General features: G+C 45.7%; 1 protein-coding gene across 10 annotated transcripts in view; it reads right to left on the reverse strand.

The window, feature by feature from the left end:
* SAP130 (Sin3A associated protein 130) overlaps positions 1-20,189 on the reverse strand; it is an 82,581-nt gene extending 62,392 nt beyond the window's left edge. For 5 of the 10 annotated variants that reach the window (XM_030916658.1, XM_030916663.1, XM_030916659.1 and 2 more), the window contains exons 1-7: positions 20,076-20,189; positions 18,330-18,447; positions 10,871-11,106; positions 9,587-9,745; positions 7,991-8,102; positions 6,333-6,457; positions 3,825-3,949 (exon numbers count right to left, since the gene is read on the reverse strand). In XM_030916658.1, coding sequence (XP_030772518.1) covers positions 3,825-3,949; positions 6,333-6,457; positions 7,991-8,102; positions 9,587-9,745; positions 10,871-11,106; positions 18,330-18,441 — 869 coding nt within the window. In that variant the 5' untranslated portion in view covers positions 18,442-18,447; positions 20,076-20,189. Of the gene's footprint in view, positions 1-3,824; positions 3,950-6,332; positions 6,458-7,990; positions 8,103-9,586; positions 9,746-10,870; positions 11,107-18,329; positions 18,448-19,241; positions 19,457-20,075 lie in introns of those variants that run through there. The other 5 variants (XM_030916656.1, XM_030916661.1, XM_030916657.1 and 2 more) reach the window with 3 other exon arrangements.
* Positions 20,190-24,800: the final 4,611 nt, after the last annotated feature.

Here is a 24,800-nt window from a genome sequence, read left to right on the forward strand (position 1 = left end):
CTTTGAAGGTTTGGTAGAATTCTATGAAACCAAGGCTGGGTGTGGAGGCTCACAATTGTAATCCCAGCACTTTGGGAGGCCGAGGCAGGTAGATCGCTTGAGCCCAGGAGTTTGATACCAGCCTGGGCAACATAGGGAGACCCTGTCTCTACAAAACATTTTAAAATTTGCCAGGCATGGTGCACGGTGGCACGTGCCCATAGTCGCAGCTTTGGGAGGCTGAGGTAGAAGGATCACTTGGGCCTAGGAGGTTGAGGCTGCAGTGAGCCGTGACTGAGCCACTGTTCTCCAACCTGGCTGGCAGAGCAAGACCTTGTCTCAAAAAAGAATTCTATGAAACCAGCTGGATCTGGTGCTTCTGTGAGAGATAGTGCTTAAAATTTTTTCTATTTCTTCTATGGAAATTGGTCTGTTGAAAAATTTCTATCTGCAGAATTCAAAAAAAGTTAGACATTAGGAATTTATTGTAATTGTAGATATAAAGAGAAAAATCATCTGATTAGGGTTTTTGTCTGTTTAATTCACCACTTGCAGTATATTGCTAGTGTTGTATGAGTGAATGCTAAAAATGCATTCAACAAAATTCAGTATCCAGTTTTTTATTAAAACATTCAACACAATGGAAAAGATACTTTGACAATATGATTAAAAATAAAAAGGCAAAAAATAAAAATCAAAAGCCTACCCCTAGTTTTCATCATACAGTTGGCTCTCTGTATCCATAGGTGCCACATCTATGGATTCAACCAAGCATGGACTGAAAATATTCAAGGGGAAAACAATTTCCCCAAATTCCAAAAAGCAAAACTTGAATTAGCTGAGCACCGAGTGCTACACAGAATCCACATGAATGAGGTGATGTGTAGGCATCATAATAGGCACTCTAAGTAACCTGGAGATGACTTAGAGTACATGGGAGGAGGCGCGTAGGTTATATGCAAATACTATGCTACTTTATATGAAGGAACTTGAGCATCCTTGGATTTCAGCATCTGCAGGGGCTCCTGGAGCCAAGACCCCATAGATAGAGATGACTGTATATCTGTTTATACTTTGTGAATTTCCTCAAACCACCTGAATATATTAACTTTCATAAAGTTAAAATGAGCAACAAGTAGTCTATTTTATGTTGGGTGGTTCTGTCTCTTTGTACCTCAGGTAACACATTTATTAATAACTGCCACAAAGTAAAGTATCCCTTTTATTGAAGACAGAACAAAGGATCAGGGGAATTGAAAACCTGCTTAATGTCACACAAGTAAATAATAGAGCTAATGGCTAAAGATAAGTTCCAGGCATTGCTATTCATTTAAATATAATTTTCTTCAGAATTCTGTTCTAGGTTCTCTTCTCACCCTCTAGTACCCTTGGATAGACACCTGAAGGCTTTCATTGTGGCCCACGCATTGATCACTCCTAAACCCATTATCTCTAGCACAGACACCTCTTCAACCACATACTGACAACAGCCACTTGGTTGTTCCACAGATAAACTCAGTATCCCAAAGTTCAATCTCTTCTAAAACCTGCTTTCCTTCCCTTGTTCTCCTTTTTCCTTTTACTAGGACAAGTAAGGAGGAAACCAAAGAGACATCTCCAATTCCTTTCTTCCTCACCACTCTGCCCAGCTTCCAGCTGACAGGTCCCAGTGGTGCCTCCCTAGCTTCTAACGGCTCCTCTCTCCAACCTACTATCCTTGCTTTGATTCAGTAAATCCCTTCTTGTCTGCGCTATTGCCAAAGACTCCCTTCCCTCAATATAACCCACGGCAAGAATCAACGGCCCTCCCCAACCGCCCTGTAATGTGACTTGGAGATCATGAGGAAAAACAGCATGATGTCATCCCTGATTGTGTCACTCACAAAAAGCCTTTAAGATTATCCCTCACCAACCAGACTTTATTCCTGTATGGCTCTGCAAATATTCTTTGCTTCGTTTTTTTTAGAGACAGGATCTTGCTCTATCGCCCAGGCTAGAAGAGTAGTGGCACAATCATAGCTCACGTGGTCTCAAACTCCTGTGGTCATACGATCCTCCCACCTCAGCCTCCAAGTACCTAGGGCTGGAGGTACATGCCACCATGCTTATCTTTTTTTTTTATTTTTTATTTTTTATTTATTGAAGTGGGATACTGGTATGTTGCTGAGGCTGGTCTTGAATTCCTGGACTCAAGTGATTCTCCCACCTTGGCCTCCAAGAGCATCAGGGTTACAGGCACAAGCCACTGCACCCAGCCTAAATCCTTTTCCTTTTTTTTGGTGGAGATGGGGTCTGGCTCTGTTGCCCCAGCTGGAATGCAGTGACACGATCACAGCTTGCTATAGACTCAACCTCCAGGGCTTAAGCGATCATCCCACCTCAGCTTCCCATGTAGCTGGGACCACAGGTACACACCACCATGCCTGGCTACTTGCTTATTTTTTATAGAGATGGGATCTCCCTATGTTGCCCAGACTGGTCTCAAACTCATGGACTCCAGTGATACTCCTGCCTCAACCTCCCAAAGTGCTGAGATTACATGCACGAGCCACTATATCTTGCCATCACAACCTTCAAATGCCTAAAATCAAAGTATAAAACTCCTTTCCCAAAAATCCCACTCTCCTCCACTCTGTTAGGTGTATAGGCCAACTAGTACTGTCAAATAAATAATCCTGACTCCTCTCCTTCTCACACTCCCATACCCCCGCCCCCTGCTCCAGTGATTCCTCAGAAATCTGCCTGACTCTATCCTTCAAAATCTACCCAGGGCCAGGCATGGTGGCTCATGCTGTAATCCCAGCACTTATGGGGACAGGAGGATCACTTGAGCCCAGGAGTTCGTGACCAATCTGGGCAACAAAGTGAGAACCTGTCTCTACAAGAAAATAAAAAAATTAGTTAGGCATGGTGGTGCACATCTGGAGTTCCAGCTACTTGGGAGGCTGAGGCAAGAGGATCACCTGAGCCTGAGAGTTTGAGGCTGCAGTGAGCCATGATCATGCCACTGTACTCCAGCCTGGGTGACAGGGCGAGACCCTCCCTCCAAAAAATAATAATGATCTACCCAGAATCTAACCATGTCTTTCTACATCCATCTTCATCTCTACTACATGCTGGCTATACCCTTCTACCCAACCTCTGCTTCTAACTTGGCCTCTCCATAGCCTATTCTATCCAGCAACCAGGCTGAACCAAATGAAACTTCAGATCATTGCATTGCTCTGCTGAAAATTCTGCTAAGGCTTTCCATCATGCCCCAGCCGAGTCCATGTCCTTAGCGTGGCTCCTAAGGGCCTATGTGATCTGGAGACCCTGCTACCTCCCAAACCTAACTCTTGCCACCTTGGCCTCACTGGTGCTCCTTGTAAGTGGCAAACAGAATCCTGTCTTGGAGCCTTTGCACTTCCTAGTATTCCACTGCCTAGAGTACTCTTCTCTCAGATAACCACACAGCTCACTCACTTCATTGCATCTTTTCATTTTCTACTCAAATGTATTATCAACAAAGCTCTCTCCGACCACATTACATGAAACTGTAAGTCCCCTGCACCACCCACCCTGTCACTCCCAATCCCTTTTACCCTTATTTTTTCCAAAGCACTTTTCACCATCTAAAAACCTACATATTTATTGTGTCTCTCCAGCCCCTAAAAACAGAAGCTCTGTGTGGGCAGGAATTTCTTTGCTCACAGCTTTAGCCCCAGGATTTAGAACACTACATAGCTCATTAAAGAAAAAGCCACTCAATAAATATTCACTTAAATGAAGGAATGAAAGAAAAAAGAGTGGAGGAGGCGGAGGAGGAGGCAGGAAGGTTCAAGCTTCATCCTCCCCGTGTATACCTAAGTGCTGAGTCAGTAGCATGTGCCGCTGTCGTAGTGATGACTGGAGACTGAGCTCTGGTGGCTGAGACGGTTGCTACCACAGCAGGAGGGATGGCATTGGAGGTGGTCACAGGTGGCCGAGACTACCAAAAGAGAAAAAACAGTTCATTTAAAACAAAAATAAAATAAAATATAGGAAGCCAAATACTAAATGTGTAATTTGAAACTTGAGCCTACAGATAAGTATGTTTCTGCCCAAGTAAAAATAAATTCTCACCATTCCAATTAAGGAATTCTCTTTTCAGATAGGTTGTTATAAGACCAAGAGCCAGGCCAGGCGCGGTGGCTCACACCTGTAACCCCGGCACTTTGGGACAGTGAGGTAGGCGGGTCACCTGAGGTCAGGTGATCCCTTATTAAGACAACATTGACAAATGTTTTGGGAAAAAAAAAAAATCTCGTTTTGATTGAACAGTACATGAGTCCCTCCCGTGCAAATGTGATTGGAGTCAAAATTCTGCCCTACTCTTGGTACCACTGGGACCTCACCCTTCAATCTAGAGTTGCCACAGGTCTGTTGTTGCTCCTGGTGTAGACATTGTATGCTGCCATCCAACCCAACACCTCCACAGAGGGCCTACTCAGTTGCTGAATAGAGCTGTTGGCTCTCAGGCCATCTACGTTAGCAAGTACAAGAGCAACTCAGGAGTAACAGTATTCTTTTCTAGGTAATGGTTCAGGGTGCCCACATGCTTTCTCGACGTTTTCACATGGACAGAGTACCCTTATCACACTTATGTGTGAAATCTTCCTCTGAAAAACGAGCTCCACACTGGGCTTCATCCACGTATCCACCATTATTCTTCGAATCACCTGAGTTCTGATTCTTCCCTCGCTCTCAACCCTGAAACATGCATCTAAATGGCCGAGCTCTGCCCATTCCTCATCCTTGATTTTCGTCTGCAGCCCTTTTACCTGCTGCTCCTACCAAGTGCAGGTGCGTGTCTTACACTAAGGCTACAGCACCAGCTTCCTCACTCGGGAGCTCCTGGTCTTGGTTCTCGTCTCCCTCTATCTCTTCATATGTATCACGTATATTACTAGATGCCTAATACTCCTCCGACTCTGTTTTCCTGACCAGAAAGGTCTTTTATTTTATCTTGAAAGCTGCAGGCTAGACAGATACTACCCAGTGTCACAATCAAGACTCTTCCTTATTATCTTAAACCCAGTTGTTTCATACATGTGTCTCTCCCCTCAAAGTGCTTAAGGGGACAGACCTCCTGTATGTGATTCAGCTAGATTGATCTTATCTTTCTTCTTTTTTGTGAGATTGGAGTCTCACTCTGTCGCCCCAGATGGAGTGCAATGGCACGATCTTGGCTCACTGCAACCTCTGCCTCTCGGACTCAAGTGATTCTCCCACCTCAGCCTCCCAGGTAGCCGGGATTACAGGCGCGTGCCACCATGCCCGGCTAATTTTTTGACATTTTAGTAGAGACGGGGTTTCACCACGTTGTCCAAGGTGGTCTCAAACTCCTGATCTCAGACAACCTATCCGCCTTGGCCTCCCAAAATACTGGGATTACAGGCATGAGCCACTGGGTCCGGCCTAATCTCATCTTTCAACAATATTACTTCAATGATACACAAAGCGATTGTGTTAAAAAAAAAAAATTATTTTTGGCCGGGCACAGTGGCTCACGCCTGTAATCCTAGCACTTTGGGAGGCTGAGGCAGGCAGATCACTTGAGGTCAGGAGTTTGAGACCAGCCTGGCCAACAGGGTGAAACCCTGTCTCTACTAAAAGTATAAAAACTAGCCAGGCATGGTGGTACACACCTGTAGTCCCAAGTACTTGCAAGGCTAAGGCAGGAGAATCACTTGAACCCAGGAAGCGGAGGTTGCAGTGAGCTGGGATCGTACCACTGCACTTCAGCCTGGGCAACAGAGTGACTCTGTCTCAAAAACACAAAAACAAACAAAAAAACGCAGTGGCTCTCTACTATACATAAAAAGTCTAGTTTATATTCCATATCCTAGAGAACCCAAATTATAGATACTATATTTCCTGCAAATATATTATACTTCAGTAGTAATGAAGCCATAGACTTCCTTAAACAAAAACCTGAATGGCATGGACCATGCTCTTGGAACAAACATACAAATATGCATAACTTTTAGGAGTCCACAGATCCCCCCAAACCAAATCAAAATCCCTCAATCCTAGCCAGCCTTTACTACCTGCTGTCTACAACCATCACTCCCTCCTTGCTGCTGTTCATCTCCCCCTTCATTTCCTCTTCACTTCTCTGATTCCTCATTAGCACAGCCTTTCCAACAGGAAGCCTTCCCATGACCTCTCCTTTGCGTTCTTACAGCTTGCCACATGATACTGTGCATCTTTCAAACTTCCCTATGTCTTGGCAACTCGATGGGAAGTCCCTGAGGTCAAGGATGTGCCTAGCGCCTAGTGGAGTGAATAACTCTCCTGCAGCCCTTCATGCACCCCGGGCGCCGACGTGCCTGGATTGGTTGGTGAATGATGTGCTGCACTGCTGGCTGAGCAGTAGCAGCATTTGGCAGCTGCGAGGTCGGCCTCAGGACTGTGGTTACTTTAGAACTGGACATTACGGCAGCAGCAGCTGCACCTGAAAAACAAAAGTGTTTATTATATTTATTCGAGTTATACTCCCTAGGAAAATAATCAATATATTTCCTAAAACTCAGATAGTAAATCAGTATAGAGCTGAAGTATGGTATGTATACTTCCCATTTCATCACAGAGGAAACAAAGAAAATGTATATTCAAAAGATTTAATAATTCATATTGCCTCTTCACAGACAATCTTAAGTGAAAGTAGCTGCTGCTTTTTGTTTCTGGTAACTGCAAGTGTGCACAGTGGTAAAGCACACAGTGAACAGCAGTGTGATGCCACTGCCTCAGCTCTGACAAGGGCTCGGGTACTTTGCCTTCCACTGTCTTTGTTCCATTAGAGCAGACGTCAACATTGCAAAACGGACACATTATGAACTCTAACTTCAACCCTAACCCTGCAGTTTTCACCCAGCAGACCCCCTGTGGGTCTGTGGACCACATGTGCAGAAACACTGAGTTATGCTATAACCAAGCAAACCTGGTCTTATGTGTGCTAACTTGATTTTGCCAACAATTTCCAACTGTTTCACACTCTCCAATAAAAGGTAAAATTTTCTAGTCAAAACTCATTTATTACCTCACAACCTACTATAACTTAAGTGTAAAAATAAATTACTCAGCCAGTGTAGTGGCTCACACCTGTAGTCCCAGCCACTCAGGTGGCTAAAGCGGGAAGATCGCTTGTGCCCAAGAAGTTTGAGACCAGCCTGGGTAACACAGTGAGACCCCATCTCAACAAATAACTATCATCATCATCTTATTGTTACGTAAGTTAAAAAACTCGGTAAAGATCATCTTTGAACTTAAAAAATATTCAGTATTAGTATTTGTGACTTATGTATTAAAAATGAAGACCATGTTGCAGATAAGCAGTCTAATAATAATAAAGACCATGTTGAGATTATCAAAGCTTGGGGAGTTTCTCAATATAAAGGACAATTTTAGACCATATTAAACATTTTAATTGCCTAAGTATACACACTTCTAATGTAACTATAATAAGCACATATTAAACCATGCTAAAAACATGGATTGCTCTAAGTTTATTCCACTGTCTTGCAATTTTTTTTTCTTTTTCTTGAGACAGGTTCTCACTCTGTCACCCAGGCTGGAGTGCAGCGGCGCAATCTCAACTCATTTCAACCTCTGCCTCCCAGGCTCAAGCCATCCTTCCATCTCGGCCTCCTGATAGCTGGGACTACAGACACATGCCACCACACCTGGCTAATTTTTTGTATCTTCGCAGAGACAGGGTTTCGCCATGTTGCCCAGGCTGGTCTCGAACTCCCGAACTCAAGTGAACCTACCACCTCAGCCTCCCAAAGTGTTGGGTTTATAGACATGAACCACAGCACCTGACCTTTTTTTCGTTTTAAATAAAAGAGGTTTATTTGGTTCACGATTCTGCAGACTGTTGTCCCGCAACTTTAACAAGCTGATTCTAGATACATTCTGTTATATATTTTACCAAATGTATATCTGCTACTGCATTTTGAGAGTCTGAACAAAACTTGCAAGTCGTTACCTCGAGGTAAATGAGAAGCTCCAATGTGAAGAGGGGGCCCAGGAGCATTGCTGCGGATGATAGACATCTGCACGTTTGTAGTCATGATGTGGTGCAGGTTACTGGGATGGCCCTGAAAGAAAGAAGATAGAATGTTATTTTCACATGTTTGGTCTTAGCCATTGCCTCTAGGAAGTCACCTGCCTCCAAATGTGGGTCAGGTTTTTTCTTTTAGATAGTGAGCATCCCAAGGGAAAGGGCTAAGGACATTTAGCTTGAGCTACTTTTACATGCCATACTGTATAATGAACTGTGCTAATAGGCATGTGAGAAGTATGAGGACCCCACAACTGCTGCAGGCCCAAATAATAACAGATAACATCCTTTGATATCTACTTTTAGAAACTCTCATCTGTGATATTACCTTTCACACTTGTTTTTTCTGTCCTGGCCAAATGCTTATTTTTTCCCATTCTCACAATTTCCTTCACATACCACCGCATTCATCCATTCTTTAAGTTTTGTCGTTTCTAAGTAAATGTCAGTTAGCATCCAACAGGTGCTCCCCTACCAGTTCTTCAGCTCAACCCTGAAATGTCCCTTACTCACATTCTCCCAAACCACAGAGAACAGTGCTTCTCAGCTCAGGGTTCTGGTACTTCTGAGAGTACTCAGCAGTATGACAAAAGGAAAAAACACAGTACACCTCTTTGGAATATAAATTTTTCTTGAAAACGTGAAGGGAAAGTTTTTAGATTTAGTTTTTTTCCCCAGATAAAAATTTTAAATATTTAATTAATCAAGTACACAGCAGAATAGGATACCAAAATTTCACAAAAAAAACCTTAAAACAGAAGACTTCAAAATAAATGTTCGCAACTAAGGCCAGGTGCAGTGGCGCATGCCTGTAACCCTAGCACTTTGGGAGGCCACAGCGGGTGGATCATTTGAGGTCAGGAGTTGGAGAGCAGCCTGGCCAACATGGTGAAACCCCGTTTCTATTAAAATAAAAAAACTAGCCAGGCGTGGTGGCGCACGCTTGTAATCTCAGCTACTCGGGAGGCTGAGACAAGAGAATCGCTTGAACATGGGACGTGGAGGTTGCAGTGAGCCAAGATCGCACCACTGGGTGACAGCGTAAGACTCTGCCCCCTTTCCAAAAAAAAAAAAAAAAAAAAAAGTTTGCAACTAGAGCACTGTTTGAGGTAACCTACCAGTACCCCAAAAGATGCACATCTGCTCTCCTCAGAGAAACCACAGAGAAGCACTGTCCACCACTACCCCTGGGAGGCTGTTCTTGACGCTAAAACCAAACACAAACCACACTCCGGACTCAAGGACACGGGCTGTTTTATCCAGATTTATATATCACACTGAGGGTCGAATCAAGCAGCTAGTAGCTGCTCAACAAATTCTAGCTAAATGACCACTATGGATACTGGCTTCTACTCCCTACAGTTATCCTTCTCTCTCAAACCTACTACCTTCCCTTGCGGGTATCAGTGAGTGTTTCATCTTTTTTTATTACCGTACCTAATGTACTGCTAGCATTCAATAAATCATGATCAATAGTTTGGCATTTCAGTTGAAAATCAGCAAATTAAAAGGAAGAAAAACCTGTTGTCCACTGATTGTTGCCACAGGAATGGCTGAAGCTTGAGGGATGCTACTCTCCATGGTAACGGTAACCTGCCCTGGAACCTTGGGGGGAAGCGACAGGGTAGAAGGTGGAGCAGGAGCAATGGGACGGCTAGGCATGGTAGGCTTCGGGGGCGGCTGCAACAGAAAACCACACAAAACATATCAATGGCCTCATACTGGTGATGCGTCTCAATCCAGAATTAAGAGTACACAAATCGAACCTGGAGAGTACCAGGAAACATGCCATAAGCTTTACACATTTTATCTATTAGCATCACAGTGTTTCCATTGAAGTACTAGCATTTCTATTTCACAGATAAAGAAACATACAAAGCAAGGCTAACTGACTTGCTCAAAGCCACACACACAGTAAGAAGAAGAACTGGGAACAAAGCCCAGAGCTGTATGGCTCACAGCCCACACCCTTTCTTCTACATGATGCCACCTCCCAAGTTTGGGTGGATTGAACAAAACTCCCAGTAACTGAAACAGAACCCCCAGGTAACACACAGGCAATATTCTCAGAAACCCCCAAATTAACCAGTTGCTAAAACAGACCTTAGGGAAGAGTGCTACTCCAGTTGGTCCCATGATACTGGGTTATCAGAACTTACAACATCACTGTCAGCCGGGCGCGGTGGCTCACACCTGTCATCCCAGCACTCTGGGAAGCTAAGGTGGGCAGATCACTTGAGGCCAGGAGTTTGAGACCAGCCTGGCCAACATGGTGACATCCCGTCTCTACTAAAAATACAAAAATTAGCCAGGCGTGGTGGCATGTGCCTGTAATCCCAGCTACTTGGGAGGCTGAGGCGGGAGAACTGCTTGAACCTTGGAGGTGGAGGTTGCAGTGAGCAAAGATTGCACCACTGCACTCCAGCCTGGATGACAGAGAAAGACTCCGTCTCAAAAAAAAAAAAAAAAAATTAGTGTCATTAAGCCCCCACTGCTAAATCTGACTGGCTTAAAAAAAAAAAAAAAAGAGGGTTCCCTTATCTAACTTAACATGCCCATAAGTTGAATAATATCAGTATCAAAATGGATAACAGCAAAGATTCTGTGATGCCAACTGCCCAGCAGCACAAGACGAGGCACTGCAGAAAATCAGGGCTGAGTTACAGAGAGGTGCTGAACTCATAGGTCATAAAGAAACAATGAAATACGATCCTAAGATACAGCCTAAGATTTTGTACAAATTGTTATAAAGATTAGCCAGTCTTGAGCTCTGGTTCAGTGTGAAGTTTTAACCCTCTCCATTACCTTCATAAGTCCCTCCGAAAATGAAAGTGGCACTGCTGGCGTCAGGTGTGCTGGCGGGGCTGTCACTGCAACAGGTGTGGCTGATGCGACAGCATGGTGTGTAGACAACATCTGCACCTGTGGATAGGGCCTTACCACAACAGGCTCTTGCTTCTCCTCTCGGGACTGGAGGGAGCTGCTGGAACTCATGTGCTCCCTGGCACTGACTTCAGAATCTCGACCAGATTCATCATTGACTAGTAAAGACATTAAAAGTGAGACAGTATGTCACAGTCTCCCAATGTAAGATAGCGGCACAAACAAGAGTGGCACCTGAAGTTAAACCTCAGGATTGACACAGTGGTCACTTCCTTGTGATGTTTTCTTAACAGGGTCAATTTGGGCACTGGATTCTCCTGATGGACATCAGACAGAAGAGCCACAACTGTGGAATGTAGAATTTATTCTGGATATTGTAGCCTGATGAATAAACTACCTGAAAATCATCTAAAATGAGCTGAAATAGTTAAAAGTACAATACAGAACATAAGACAATTTCATTTAAAACATCTTCTTAAAAAGTTATAAAAGCCTGACATTAAAAAGATCTGGCCAACATGGCAAAACTCTAACTCTACTAAAAATACAAAAAACAAAACAAAAAAAAAAACACAAAAAAACACCTTTTTTTGTAATCCCAGCTACTTGGGAGGCTAAGGTGGGAGGATCGCCTGAGCCCAAAACGCAGAGGTTGCAGTGAGCCAAGATTGCGTCACTGCACCCTGCACTCTAGCCTGGGCGAGAGAGGAAGACTCTGTCTCCAAAACAAAACAAAACAGAAAAAGTATGGCTAGCGCAGTGGCTTGCATCTGCAATCCTAGCATTTTCAGAGGCCAAGGCAAGCAGATCCTTTGAACCCAGGAGTTCAAGACCAGCCTTGGCAACACAATAAGACTCCATCTCTGTAAAAAATATAAAAATTAAATGGGCACGGAGGCATGCACCCATAATCCCAGCTATGCTGGAGGCAGAGGGAGGAGGATTACTTAACCCTGGGAGGTCAAGGCTGCAGTAAGCCAAGCCATGATTGTGCCATTGCACTCCAGCTTGGATGACACAGTGAGACTCTGCCTCAAAAAAAAAAAAAAAAAAAAAAAAAAGGTGGTGGCGGGCTGGGCACGGCAGCTCACGCCTGTAATCCTAGTACTTTGGAAAGCCAATAGGGGCGGATCATTTGAGGTCAGGAGTTCCAGACCAGTCTGATCAACATGGTGAAACCCCGTCTCTACTAAAAATATAAAAAAATGAGCCAGGCGTGGTGACACACACCTATAACCTTAGCTACTCGGGAAGACGAGGCAAGAGAATCGCTTGAACCCAGGAGACGGGAGGTTGCAGTGAGCCGAGATTGCACTACTGCACTCCAGCCTGGGTAACAGAGTGAGACTCCGTCTCAAAAAAAGAAAAAATTAAAAAAAAAGATATTTTAAGTACAGTTCCTAACTTTAAGAACATACAGTTTTTCAAAACTGAAGGACAGAGATAGGAGACATATTTTCCACTGTATGCTCTTTTTCTTTTGGTGTTTTGGACTACCAGAAGACATAATATATTAAACAGTTTTTTTTTAATTTAAAAAAATTTTTTTGAGACAAGGTCTCACTCTGTCTTCCAGGCTGGAACATAGTAGATATCAGCTCACTGCAGCTTCAAACTCCTGGACTCAAGTGATCTTCTGCCTCAGCTGCCCAAGCAGCTAAGACTACAGGCACACACCACTACCCCTGGCTAATTCTTTTATTCTTTTATGAAGACAAAGTTCCACTGTGCTGCCCAGTCTGGTCTTGAATACCTGGGATCAAGTGTTCCTCCCACCTCTGGCTTCCCAAAGTGCTGAGATTACAAGTGTGAGCCACTGCACCTAGCCTATTTAAAAATTAAATATTTAAAAATTAAGTGGAGGCTGGGCGTGGTGGCACACGCCTGTAATCCCAGTACCTTGGGAGGCCAAGGCGGGGAGATCATTTGAGGTCAGGAGTTCGAGATCATCCTGGCCAACATGGTGAAACCCTGGCTCTACTAAAAATACAACAAATAGCCAGGCGTGGCAGTGCACACCTGTAATCCCAGATACTCAGGAGGCTGAGGCCCGAGAATCGCTAGAGCCTGGGAGGCGGAGGTTGAGGGATCCCGCCACCGCACTCCAGCCTGGGGGACAAGAGCAAGACTCTGCGTCAAAAAAAAAAATGAAGTGGAAAAATATCAGAAAACAATACTAATGTAATAAAGGAAGAGCTTGTGAAAATATTAACTCATATTTGTCTATAATTTTTCCAAAATATTAATATTCTTTTTTTTCTGAGCATAAAGATATGTACTTATGTAGAGAATGCAGATTATTTGGAGTACCATAAACAAAGTAAAGTTGTCCCCAAACTTACCCCACAAAGGCACCAACACTTAAAAGTTTTGGTGACAGTTCTCGTCTCTTTTAAATTTTGGGTGGGTTTTTATTCATTTGACTTTTTTTCCTTGAAGTATGATCTTCATAAAGGTAAGTGCACAAACGTTAGTTATGCAGCTCAATGGACTTTCATAAACTGAATAAACCTGAGTAAATAGCACCCCGCTCGAGATAGAAAACATTATTGGTCTCCCCGAGACCCTTAGTTTGGCCCTATTCTAGCCACCATCCTCCCAAGGAAAGCAATCTTCTACCTTGTAACACTATAGATTAGTATTGTCTGTTTTTGAACTTGATACAAACAGACTCATAACAAATACACCCTATTGTGCTTTGCCTCTTTAACTTACAGGTATGAGATTCATCCATGTTAGTGTACAAAGCTGTAGCTCTTTCATTCTCAAGGCTGTATATAGTATGACATGTAAGCAACGTACAAATGATCCATTTTACTCTTAAGAGGCACTTCACATAGTTTTCAGTTTTTTCCTATTTTGAATAGTGCTAGTAATGTTCCTGTACATGTCTTCCGGTAAACATATGTATCACTTCTACTCAACATATACCTAGGAGTGGAACGACTGAGTAGAGAATACTGCATGATTTTTCAAAGGTGAAACGGGGATGGGCACAGTGGCTCCTGCCTATAATCTTAGCACTTTGGGAGGCCAAGGCAGGTGGATTACCTGAGGTCAGGAGTTCAAGACCATCATCCAAGATGGTGAAACCCCGTCTCTACAAAAATACAAAAATTAGCTGGGCATGATGGTGGTTGCCTGTAATCCCACCTACTCAGGAGGCTGAAGCGGAAGAATCGCTTGAACCCAGGAGGCAGAGGTTGCAGTGAGCCAAGATTATGCACCCCAGCCTGGGCAACAGAGCAAGACTCCGTCTCAAAAAAAAAAAAAAAGAAAAGGTGAAATGGGATTCTATTGTATAGATGTACTATAGCTTTTAAAATCACTGTATCATTGATGGGCTTTTAGGTTATTTCCAAATTTTTGCTTTTATCAACAATCTTGTCCAGAGATCTCTTCAGGAAAAAATTTCTGAAAGTACAAGTGCTGGATGAAAAGACTGATGAGGCCGGGCGCGATGGCGCAAGCCCGTAATCCCAGCACTTTGGGAGGCCGAGGCGGGCGGATCGCAAGGTCAGGAGTTTGAGACCAACCTGGCCAACATGGTGAAACCCTGTCTCTACTAAAAATACAAAAATTAGCTGGGTGTGGTGGTGGGCGCCTATAGTCCCAGCTAATTAGGAGGCTGAGGCAGGAGAATTGCTTGAACCCAGGAGGTGGAGGTTGCAGTGAGCCAAGATTGCACCACTGCACTGCAGCCTGGGTGACACAGCGAGACTCCATCTCCAAAAAAAAAAAAAAACCGAGAGGAAAGAAAAGACTGATATACATTTTCTTTTTCGCTATATTTTGACTTTTCTCCCAGGTTATTCAGAATTTTAAAAATTTTGATCTATAAAACCTCTTCATTGGGGAATAAATTACATAGAATAACACCACTGTTTTACAAGAAAAGTTTGGTAATTTTTCTACAAATATCCTCAGTAACACCAAAGAGGAGAATGGTTGGGTCAAATGGTAAGTATGTATTTAACTTTGCCAAAGTAATTTCCAAAGCGACTGTAGCACTGTCTGTTCCCATTAGCAGTGTACGAGAGTTCCAGCTGCTCCTCTTCCTTATTCACGTTTGATATACAGCCATTCTAGTGGGTTGCAGTGTGTCTCCCTGTAGTTTTAATTAGCATTCCCATGACGACTAGTAATGTTGAACATCTTTTTATGTGATCACAGCCCATTCATATATATCTTCTTTAGTGAAGTGCATGTTTATCTTTCATCCACTTTAATCAATTAGCTTTACTGAGGTACAATTTACACATAAAATTCACTAATTCTTTGTGTAACGAGATAAATGTTCGCAAAAGTATACAATGGTATAACACAATCATGACACAGATCATTTCCTGTTACTTCCATAAGTTCATTCACACCCCTTTGTAGTCAATTCCCTCTCTGCCACCTCTATTCCCCAGAAACCACTGATCTGCTTTCTGTCACTATGGTATAATCTTTTCTGGAATTTCATCGAACACAATCATACCATCTGGAGTCCTATGTATCTGGATTCTCTCCTTAGCGTAACGTTACTGAGGTTTATCCATAATGTTGTGTGTATCGGTAGTCTGGTCCTTTCTATTGCCAAGTAGTATTCCACTGCGTGGATGGATACACAACAATTTGCTCATCCAGTCACCATCTGATACGCATTTGGTGAGATCCCTGTTTTGGCTATTATGAATACAGTGTCTATGAACATGTGAGTATAAGTCCTTGTATGAACACACGTTTTCATTTACTTTTGATAAACCCCCAGGGAATGAGATTGCTCAGTGCTGTGGTAAGTGTATATTTAATTGTATAAGACATTGCCAAACTGTTTCTCGAAGTGGCTTGCCATTTTGCATTCCCAATAGAGCATGAGTTCTATTTGTGCCACAACCATACCAACGGGTGGTATTGTCAGTCTCTGTAATTTCGGTCTTTCTACTGGATGTGTAGTAGTTTCTCAGCAGTTTTAAATTGCACTGCCCGGAGGATTAATAATGGTGAGCATCTTCTCATGTGCTTCTTTGGCACTTATCTAGCTCTTCTGGTGAAGTATCTACTCAAATATTTTCCCATTTAAAAAAAATCAGGTTGTCTGTCTTTCACTACTGAGTTATGAGTTCCTGTTTTTTTTTTTTCCTGAAGACAGGATCTCACTCCGTCACCCAGGCTGGGGTGCAGTAGTAAGAGCTCAGGTCACTGCAACCTCCGCTTCCCAGGCTCAAGTGATCTTCCTGCCTCAGCCTGTCAAGTAGCTGGGACCATAGGCATGAGCCACCATACCTGGCTATTTCTTTTTTTTTTTTGAGACAGAGTCTTGCTCTGTTGCCCAGGCTGAAGTGCAGTCGTGCGATCTTGACTCACTGCAACCTCCGTCTCCCAGGTTCAAGTGATTGTCCTGTCTCAGCCTCCCGAGTAGCTGGAATTACAGGCACCCACCACTACGCCCAGCTAATTTTTGTATTTTTAGTAGAGACAGGTTTCACCATGTTGGCCAAGTTGGTCTTGAACTCCTGGCCTCAGGTGATCTACCCATCTCAGCCTCCCAAAGTGCTAGGATTACAGGCATGAGCCACTGTAAAATTAGCCTGGCCCCAGCTAATTTTTGTATTTTTTGTAGAAATGGGGATTTGCCATGTTGCCCGGGCTTATCTCGAACTCCTGAGCTTGAAGCGATCCACCTGCCTCGGACTTCCATGTTGCTGGGATAACAGGCATGAGCCACTGTGCCCGGCCTTTATCCTCCCACAATGTTGTTGGGATCTTCCAGCACTACTTTACTGAAAAGACTTATAGGGCACGGTGGCTCATGCCTGTAATCCCAGCACTTTGGGAGGCCAAGACGGGTGGATCACAAGGTCAGGAGATGGAGACCATCCTGGCTAACACAGTGAAACCCCGTCTCTACTAATGATACAAAAAAGAAAAAAAAAAATTACTCAGGCATGGTGGCGCATGTCTGTAATCCCAGCTACTCAGAGGCTGAGGCACGAGAATCGCTTAAACCCAGGAGGCAGAGACCGCAGGGACCTGAGATAGAGCTGCTGTACTCCAGCCTGGGTCACAGAGTGACACTCTGTCTCAAAAAAATAAAATAAAATAAAATAAAATAAAATAAAATAAAAAATAAGCTGGGGAGCCCAAAAGATCAAGGCTGCCGTGAGCTGTGATTAGGCCACTGTACTCCCGCTTGAATGACAGCGTGAGACCCTGTTGCAAAAAAAAAAAAAAAAAAGCCTCAGCTACTGGTTTAAGCAATGAGTAGACAGTGGTATCATTTACCATAAGGAACACCAGAATCGAGTGGTGAAGAGAAAGGAATAGAAAATAGTTTATTTCACTTTGTAATGTCATATATTTACTTAATACGTAGAGAAAAAGAGTATTTTAAGGAATTCCTCAACTTCAGCACTGCTGACTAGACTGGATACTTCTCTGTTGTGGGGGGCTTCCCATTATCTTGTAGGATGTTAAGCAGTATCCCTGGCCTCTACCTATCAGATGCCAATAGCACTGTTTAGTTGTGACAACCAAACTGTCTTTAGATATTGCCAAGTATTCCCCTGGAGGAAAAACCACCTCTCCAAACACCTGTCACTGAGAACCACTGATTTCTACCACTCAAAGGGCACAAGACGAAAAGCCAAGTTTTATCTATGTGCATACAATCAGCCCTCTGTATCCATGGGTTCCCTGATGTGAATTCAACCAACTTTGGATGTTAAATATTCAGGGGGAAAAAAAATATGGTTGCATCTGTACTAAGCACATACAGACTTTTTTGTCTTCTCATTGTTCTCTTAGCAATATAGTATAACAACTATCTACATACTATTTACGTTGTAGTAGGCATTACAAGTAATCTAGAGATGATTTAAAGTATACTGGAGGATAGATACAGGTAATATCTATACATACACTATACCATTTTACACCACAAAGTGGAGCATCATGGATTTTGGTATCTGAGGTGGGTCCTGGAACCAATCCCCCACAGACACCACAGGGAAACCGCATATCCTTTGTTTTCCACTTCTTTTCCTTGATAATAAACTCCTAAAAGGCACGATCTGTTCCTTAAACTCTGGGCTCCCTCACAGCACTAATGCTATACTCCTGGACATTAATTAAACACGAATATATTAATGCATTTCAAAAACAGTTCTTACAGGCACGCTTTGCTGTAAGTTGCACGTGTACTCTATATGAATGAAGTGGTTAAAACAGGAAGAAAAAAAGCCTTGTTTAAATTAGAATAGTAACATACCCTTCCTTCAAATTCAAGAAATAAGAATTTACTAAAATCCTAGAAGGAATCTGCTAATGTTTAAGTTAGAAAACTGGCAATATTCTTAAAGTTGGAAGAAATAGATTAGAATATTACATATCTTACCTGTAGCCGCTGGGCTTATCAATCCAGCAGTACCACTGTTTGCAATCTGAGAAGGGGCCTGGCTCAGCCCAGTAGAAGGGGCTCCTAATCGAGGAAACTGTTGAGAACTCATTTCCACCTGTAGTACATACAGTTACATGGTTATTACTAGATTCTGAGATCTGAATCAATACTGAGAAATTAAAGCATCTTTAGTACCTATGGGATAGTCCCTTGGAAAAGCAAATGCTGCATCATTTATTTAAAAACAATAACTTGGGATCAATATAAATGCAGACATTATCTAAACTACCTAAGTTTTCTACCAATATCGTTTATACGGAGCTGGCGTGTACTATAACCCTCCATAAATACTTGTGGATTGCCATGCTAAAAAAATCACCATTGAATCCTGTACAAGAGTCACATGACAGGTATTACCACAATGCATGTGTATTTCTCTGTGTAAAGTTTTATGGAAAATGGCATGTCTCTTCGAAACACTCAAACCTCACACCAAGGTGAACAGAACTGTAATTAGCATGTCATAGGAACATTCGGAGGAAGATACCCAGCCCTAAGAAAGGATCGGATATTTTACATTCAGACCCGATGCAAAAGGAATTCTCCAACGCTTTTCTGCAAAGGCCTCCATTTACGGATTTCCTTTTCTTCCCCTTTCATAGACCCCCCACAGAGCCAGAGAACCCTACACCTTCTCCATCTTCCCTAAAATCGTCCCCCACTTTTCCCCCAGGAGCCAAGCGATCTCCCCTGATTCGCCCGCAACCCCACCCCACCGCGAAGCCCCCGCTGAGATGGGAGGATGCCGATTTCCAGACACCTCGGAATGCGAGACCCCCGTCTCCGGGGTAGGGGTGCGGACTGGCGTTCTGGGGACCCGACCACAAGGCGAGCACTGTGGCTCTTTACCTGTAGCCGCCGCCCGCCGCCCGCACCGCCCGCTTCTATCTCGCCGGCCTGGGGGTGCCGCGGAGGGCCCATCTCGGCGGCGGCGATTCGCTCGGGGGGCGCGCGGAGGGATCGCGGCGGCGGCGCCCGGGGCCCGCCGCTGTCCAGCCCCGCTGGCCCCACTCACCCCCAACACCCGGCCGCCGCGGTGCTCGCAGTCCTCTTCCCCCGAACCTGCCCCTGCCTCCCCCGCCCGCCCATTGGCCCCACGCCCGGCGCGTCAGTGGAGGCCCAGGACCAATCCACAGCGACCTACACGTTCAGGACCCGCCCCACCCTCCCGCCGACCGCCAGCCAATCAGGCGCGAGCCTGGCCGGGGCAGCCCAAACCCCTCGAGGCTGAACCAATGGCAGAAGAAGATAGGCGCCCCCGGCGAGGGGGGCGGGAGCGGGGAGGCCCCGCCTCGGCCAGGGTTCTGAAAGCGGCGGGCGCAGGGCCCGGATGTGGAGAGTCACTTAAACTGCTCCAGGAGCCAAACTCCCTGGCCGCCCGCCCGCCCGCCCGCGCTCCCCCGACCGCTCTGCTTCCCCGCCAAGGCCCACGTCCGCCACGCCCCCACGCCCGGGTCAGCCCACCCTCCCGGTTGCCTCTCCCTTCCTCGCCCAGGACACCCAGCCCCTGTCGCCGGCCCAACTGCCGTGCCCAGCTCGAAAGAGCCGCGGTCCGAGCGCAGGAGACGAGGATCCTCTGCCCTTCCCCGGGGACGCGCAACGGGACGGACGCTGCAGCCCGGCTCGGCCGTCCCGCCCCCCTCGTCTCCTCCCCTTCCCTCCAGGGCGCCGTCCCGCCATTACCTGGGTGCTGCGCCGAGTGGCCGCCGCGCCGCCTTCAGCTCGCTCCCGCGCGCTCTCTGCGGGGCCGACGTCCCCAGGTTCCGGACCCGCAGCCACCGCCGGGGAGCTAGCACTCTGCCCCCTACCCTCACTCCAGCGCCGCTGCTTCCGCCGCCGCAAACGAGCCTCCGTCTATTGGCTGTTGCAGGCCCGCCCCCTGCCGAGTCAGCCAGTCGCCGGTGGTCGTGAGCGGGGAGGCGGACGGGCCCGCCCCTCGGAGCCGCGGCGTCCTCTGGGAATGTAGTCGCGGGGACCAGGAGGGCGGGCCGCGAAGGAGGCGGAGAGGGCCGGGCGGGGCCGCAGGCGACCCGGCCTGGGCAACACACCCCTTTGCCGTCTGAGGTCGGTTCTGTCTTTTCTCTTGGCTGAGAAGACAGTGGATCCCACCCTGTGTCTCAACCTGAGGGCACTAGGTTCATTTCCCACGGGGGAGGCGCGGCGCGGGAAAGGGTCATGGAGGCCAACTGCGGCGGCCAAGGGATCCGCGGGCCGGACCAGTGTCGTGACGGTGTCCGCCTTACGCCGCGAGTGGGACTCGGTGTCCCCACCGGGGGACCGCGGTCGGCACAGCCTACGCGCGGCGGGAGACGCCAGGCGCGGCACGGGCGCGGCTCTGTGAAAGCAGGCGGCAGGATGCAGGATTCCGGGCGGCGCGGGGCGCACCTGCGCGCACTTTCCAGTTATGAAGGCGCTGAAGGGGGCAGTTTTATTTTGTCACTTTGTTTAGGGTTCAGGGTTGGAGTTATGCCTGTAGAAGACATAGCCATTCTTTGAGGCCACATTTGCATCTGATAAGAGATTAAGTCTCCCTCTTCCCTTACCAGATGGTAGTTTAGGGGGAGTTTTGTGTTAGTTAGAAAATAAATGGGGGCCGGGCGCGGTGGCTCAAGCCTGTAATCCCAGCACTTTGGGAGGCCGAGACGGGCGGATCACGAGGTCAGGAGATCGAGACCATCCTGGCTAACCCGGTGAAACCCCGTCTCTACTAAAAAATACAAAAAAAAAAAAAAAAAAAAAAAAAAACTAGGGCGAGGTGGCGGGAGCCTGTAGTCCCAGCTACTCGGGAGGCTGAGGCAGGAATGGCGTCAACCCGGGAGGCGGAGCTTGCAGTGAGCTGAGATCCGGCCACTGCAGCCTGGGCGACAGAGCAAGACTCCGTCTAAAAAAAAAAAAAAAAAAAAAGAAAGAAAATAAATGGGGCTCAAACCCCTCTCTTGCTATCATGCACAGCTGTGTAAGACAACTGTTTGGTTAGAAGAGAGTAGCTCCTGGCTATAGCCCAGGGATGAGTCTCAGATACTCCTCCTTTTCAAGCCACTTTCCTTTTCCACCTTCTTCCCTTCATTCTCAAACTTCTAAAGAGTGGCTGCTGTGATCGACTCCAGCCTCCTCTCTGCCTAGGCAGTCCTTACCCTTTTGGAGTTGCCACTCTTCTCAGACTGCTCCCCAAAAGTTGCCAACACCTACTCAACTTCAAACTCATCGGTCCTCGCTTAGATCTCATCTCGTTTAGCTTACTGACCAGTAGTAACTCCTCCTCATGTCTTCCCTTGGCCTCTAGAACCAGGGTGTCTCCTGCTTCTACTCCTATCTCAAGCTCCATTATACCTCCTCTTTCTCATAAATACAGCATTCTTCAGGGCTCCAACACTCAAATGCTATACTGCCTTCCTAAATGGTTTAATGTGTTTCCACAGTTTCAAATGTCTTCCTTTTTGTTTTTTGTGTTTTTTTGAGACAAGGTCTCAGTTCAGCCAAAGCTGAAGTCCAGTGGCGTGATCACGGCTCATTGCAGCCTCGACTTCCTGGGCTCAGCTAACTTATTGCCTCAGCCTCCTGAGTAGCCAGGACTGCAGGCGCATGCCACCACACCCTGCTAGTTAAATATAAATATAAATAAATATAATATATATATGGATATATATCCCGGGCATGTGGCTCACGCCTGTAATCCCAGCACTTTGGGAGGCCGAGGCAGGTGGATCACCTGAGGTCGGGAGTTTGAGACCAGCCTGACAACATGGAGAAACCCGTCTCTACTAAAAATACAAAAATAGCTGGGCATGGTGGCACATGCCTGTAATCCCAGCTACTCGGGAGGCTGAGACAGGAAAAATCGCTTGAACCCGGGAGGTGGAGGTGGCTGTGAGCTCAGATGGAGCCATTGCACTCCAGCCTGGGCAACAGAGTGAAACTCTGTCTCAAAAACATATATATTATATATATAATATATATATATGTTTTGAGATGGAGTTGTATGTGTGTCTGTGTGTATATATATATAAGTGGTAATATACGTGTGTGTGTATATATTATTATTATATTTTTTGTAGCGACAGGGTTCCACCATATGCCCAGGCTGGTCTGGAACCTCCTGAGCTTAAGCGATTTGCCCACCTTGGCCTCCCAATGTGCTGGCATTATGGCATGAGCCCACTAGACACCCAGCCCTCAGATATCTTTGAAATGTGACCTGTGCGTAGGTGACCACTCTGAGTTGTATACCTGTATTTCCACCTCATGGGCCAATCCACACAGAAGTCTTACAAGCCCCTCAAAGTTAATGTATTGAACACCTTTATTGATTTGCCTCACCTATGTACTCCCCTTGATACCTGGGTTTACTTACTGGCATCACCAACCTTTCTGTCTTCGGCTTCATATATGTTGTTTTCACACTCTTCCATCTCCCACAGCTGCCATATTACATTGATATGCAACCTCTGGCCTCCTTTCCTATTGTTTCCATAACTGTGGCTCAAGCTGTCACTATTTCTTATCTGAACTGCAAGCATGCTGCTGCCCCCACTGAAATCTCTTCCTACAGCCAATATGTCCTCCAGAATTCTTTTTCTAAATCACTAATCTGGATCTAGCCTTCCCATCCACAGTGCTTCCGTATCTTCAGAATATATTCCAAATCCCTATGCCCAGTATCCAAAGGCCTTAATAATTTTGTCTTTCCTGCCTCTCCAAAAACTGGATACTCTGCCAACAACAGTTTCTACTAGTTATCTGCGCAGTTTGGCTTCCAGCATTTTGCTCTGGCCTGAAGTGCCTTCTGATAGGCTAGGACGCTCAGCAATCATCTAGAAGAGTTCTGCCAATTCTATAATGCTCAACCGGAAAAGAAAATCGTTTCCCTTCTGCAAGAAGCCTTCCTCCATTCCTCTCCTTTCCCCACCCTTTAGAATACTTCCATAGAACTTCCTCAGTACCTCTCTTACAGCACTGATCTGTGTCTGCCCATATTCCTCCTGGAGCAGGCGGAGAGAGAAGTTATTTGTCTTTATATCTCCTGTCAACAGGGTTTTAGATCCAGGAAGCATTCAATAAATGTTTGCTAAATATAATCACAAATACATCAGTGCTACTATATGATTGAAATCGGAATTTCCTCAGTTACTTGGGACAGTAGCTACGGCTTTATTCATCCACGTCTCTAGTCTCACACATAGTGGACACTTAAAGGAAAACAGGTGCTTCACCCACCTTTTATCACTAAGGTTTAGAATTCCCATCAACTGAGCTTGTTGTGCAGAAAACACACCTTGTGCCCCAGCCAGACTGAACCTTCCACGCTCCTCAAGTATTGAAAGCAGCCCTATGCTGGTTTCAGGAGCTTATTAGTATTTGAAAATGGTTCTTGAAAATTGGCCAGGTGCGGTGGCTCACACCCTGTATCCCAGCACTTCGGGAGGCTGAGGCGAACGATCACTTGAGGTCAGGAGTTCGAGACCAGCCGGTCTGACATGGTGAAACCCCATCTCTACTAAAAGTACAAAAATTAGCATGGCTGTGGTGGCACATGCCTGTAATCCCAGCTACGTGGGAGGCTGAGGCAGGAGAATCATTTGAACTCAGGAGGTGGAGGTTGCAGTGAACCAATATTGCGCCACTACACTCCAGCCTGGGCAACAGAGCAAGACTCAGTCTCAAAAATATAAAAAAAAAAACCAGGCCGGGCGCGGTGGCTCAAGCCTGTAATCCCAGCACTTTGGGAGGCCGAGACGGGCGGATCACGAGGTCAGGAGATCGAGACCATCCTGGCTAACACGGTGAAACCCCGTCTCTACTAAAAATACAAAAAATTAGCCGGGCGAGGCGGCGGGCGCCTGTGGTCCCAGCTACTCAGGAGGCTGAGGCAGAGAATGGCGTGACCCGGGAGGCGGAGCTTGCAGTGAGCTGAGATCCGGCCACTTGCACTCCAGCCTGGGCGACAGAGCAAGACTCTGTCTCAAAAAACAACAACAACAACAACAAACAACAACAACAAAAAACCAAACTGTTGTCCACCGATTATCTTTTGAATAGATTAAGCAAAGATACAATAGGCATCATAGCTGCTCAGTGATTTTCTAGAGAAAAGTAAATAACTACTGTTCTGACAAGAAAGCAGACAGGTTCTCCATGTGAGTGTTCTGTGGAAGTCAGGCAGATGTCAGCGAATGGTCCGTGAGACTTGGTGATGTGATTGAAACCACTTCTGCAAAATCACGACAGTGAGAGATATCTAACATGGTTGACTTCATCTTACTTCTGACCTCCAAGCTGTCTTTGGTTATTCCTGGGTATAGACCAAGCTACGTTTCAGAATTTAGTTTATAGTTTAACTTGAAAGCAAGGATGATAATAGTTCCTTTCTAAAACTAACCCCCTCCTTGCTTGGGGGCCAAAACCACCTTT

Source organism: Rhinopithecus roxellana, chromosome 14 (assembly GCF_007565055.1).
Source record: "Rhinopithecus roxellana isolate Shanxi Qingling chromosome 14, ASM756505v1, whole genome shotgun sequence".
Lineage (NCBI taxonomy): Eukaryota > Metazoa > Chordata > Mammalia > Primates > Cercopithecidae > Rhinopithecus > Rhinopithecus roxellana.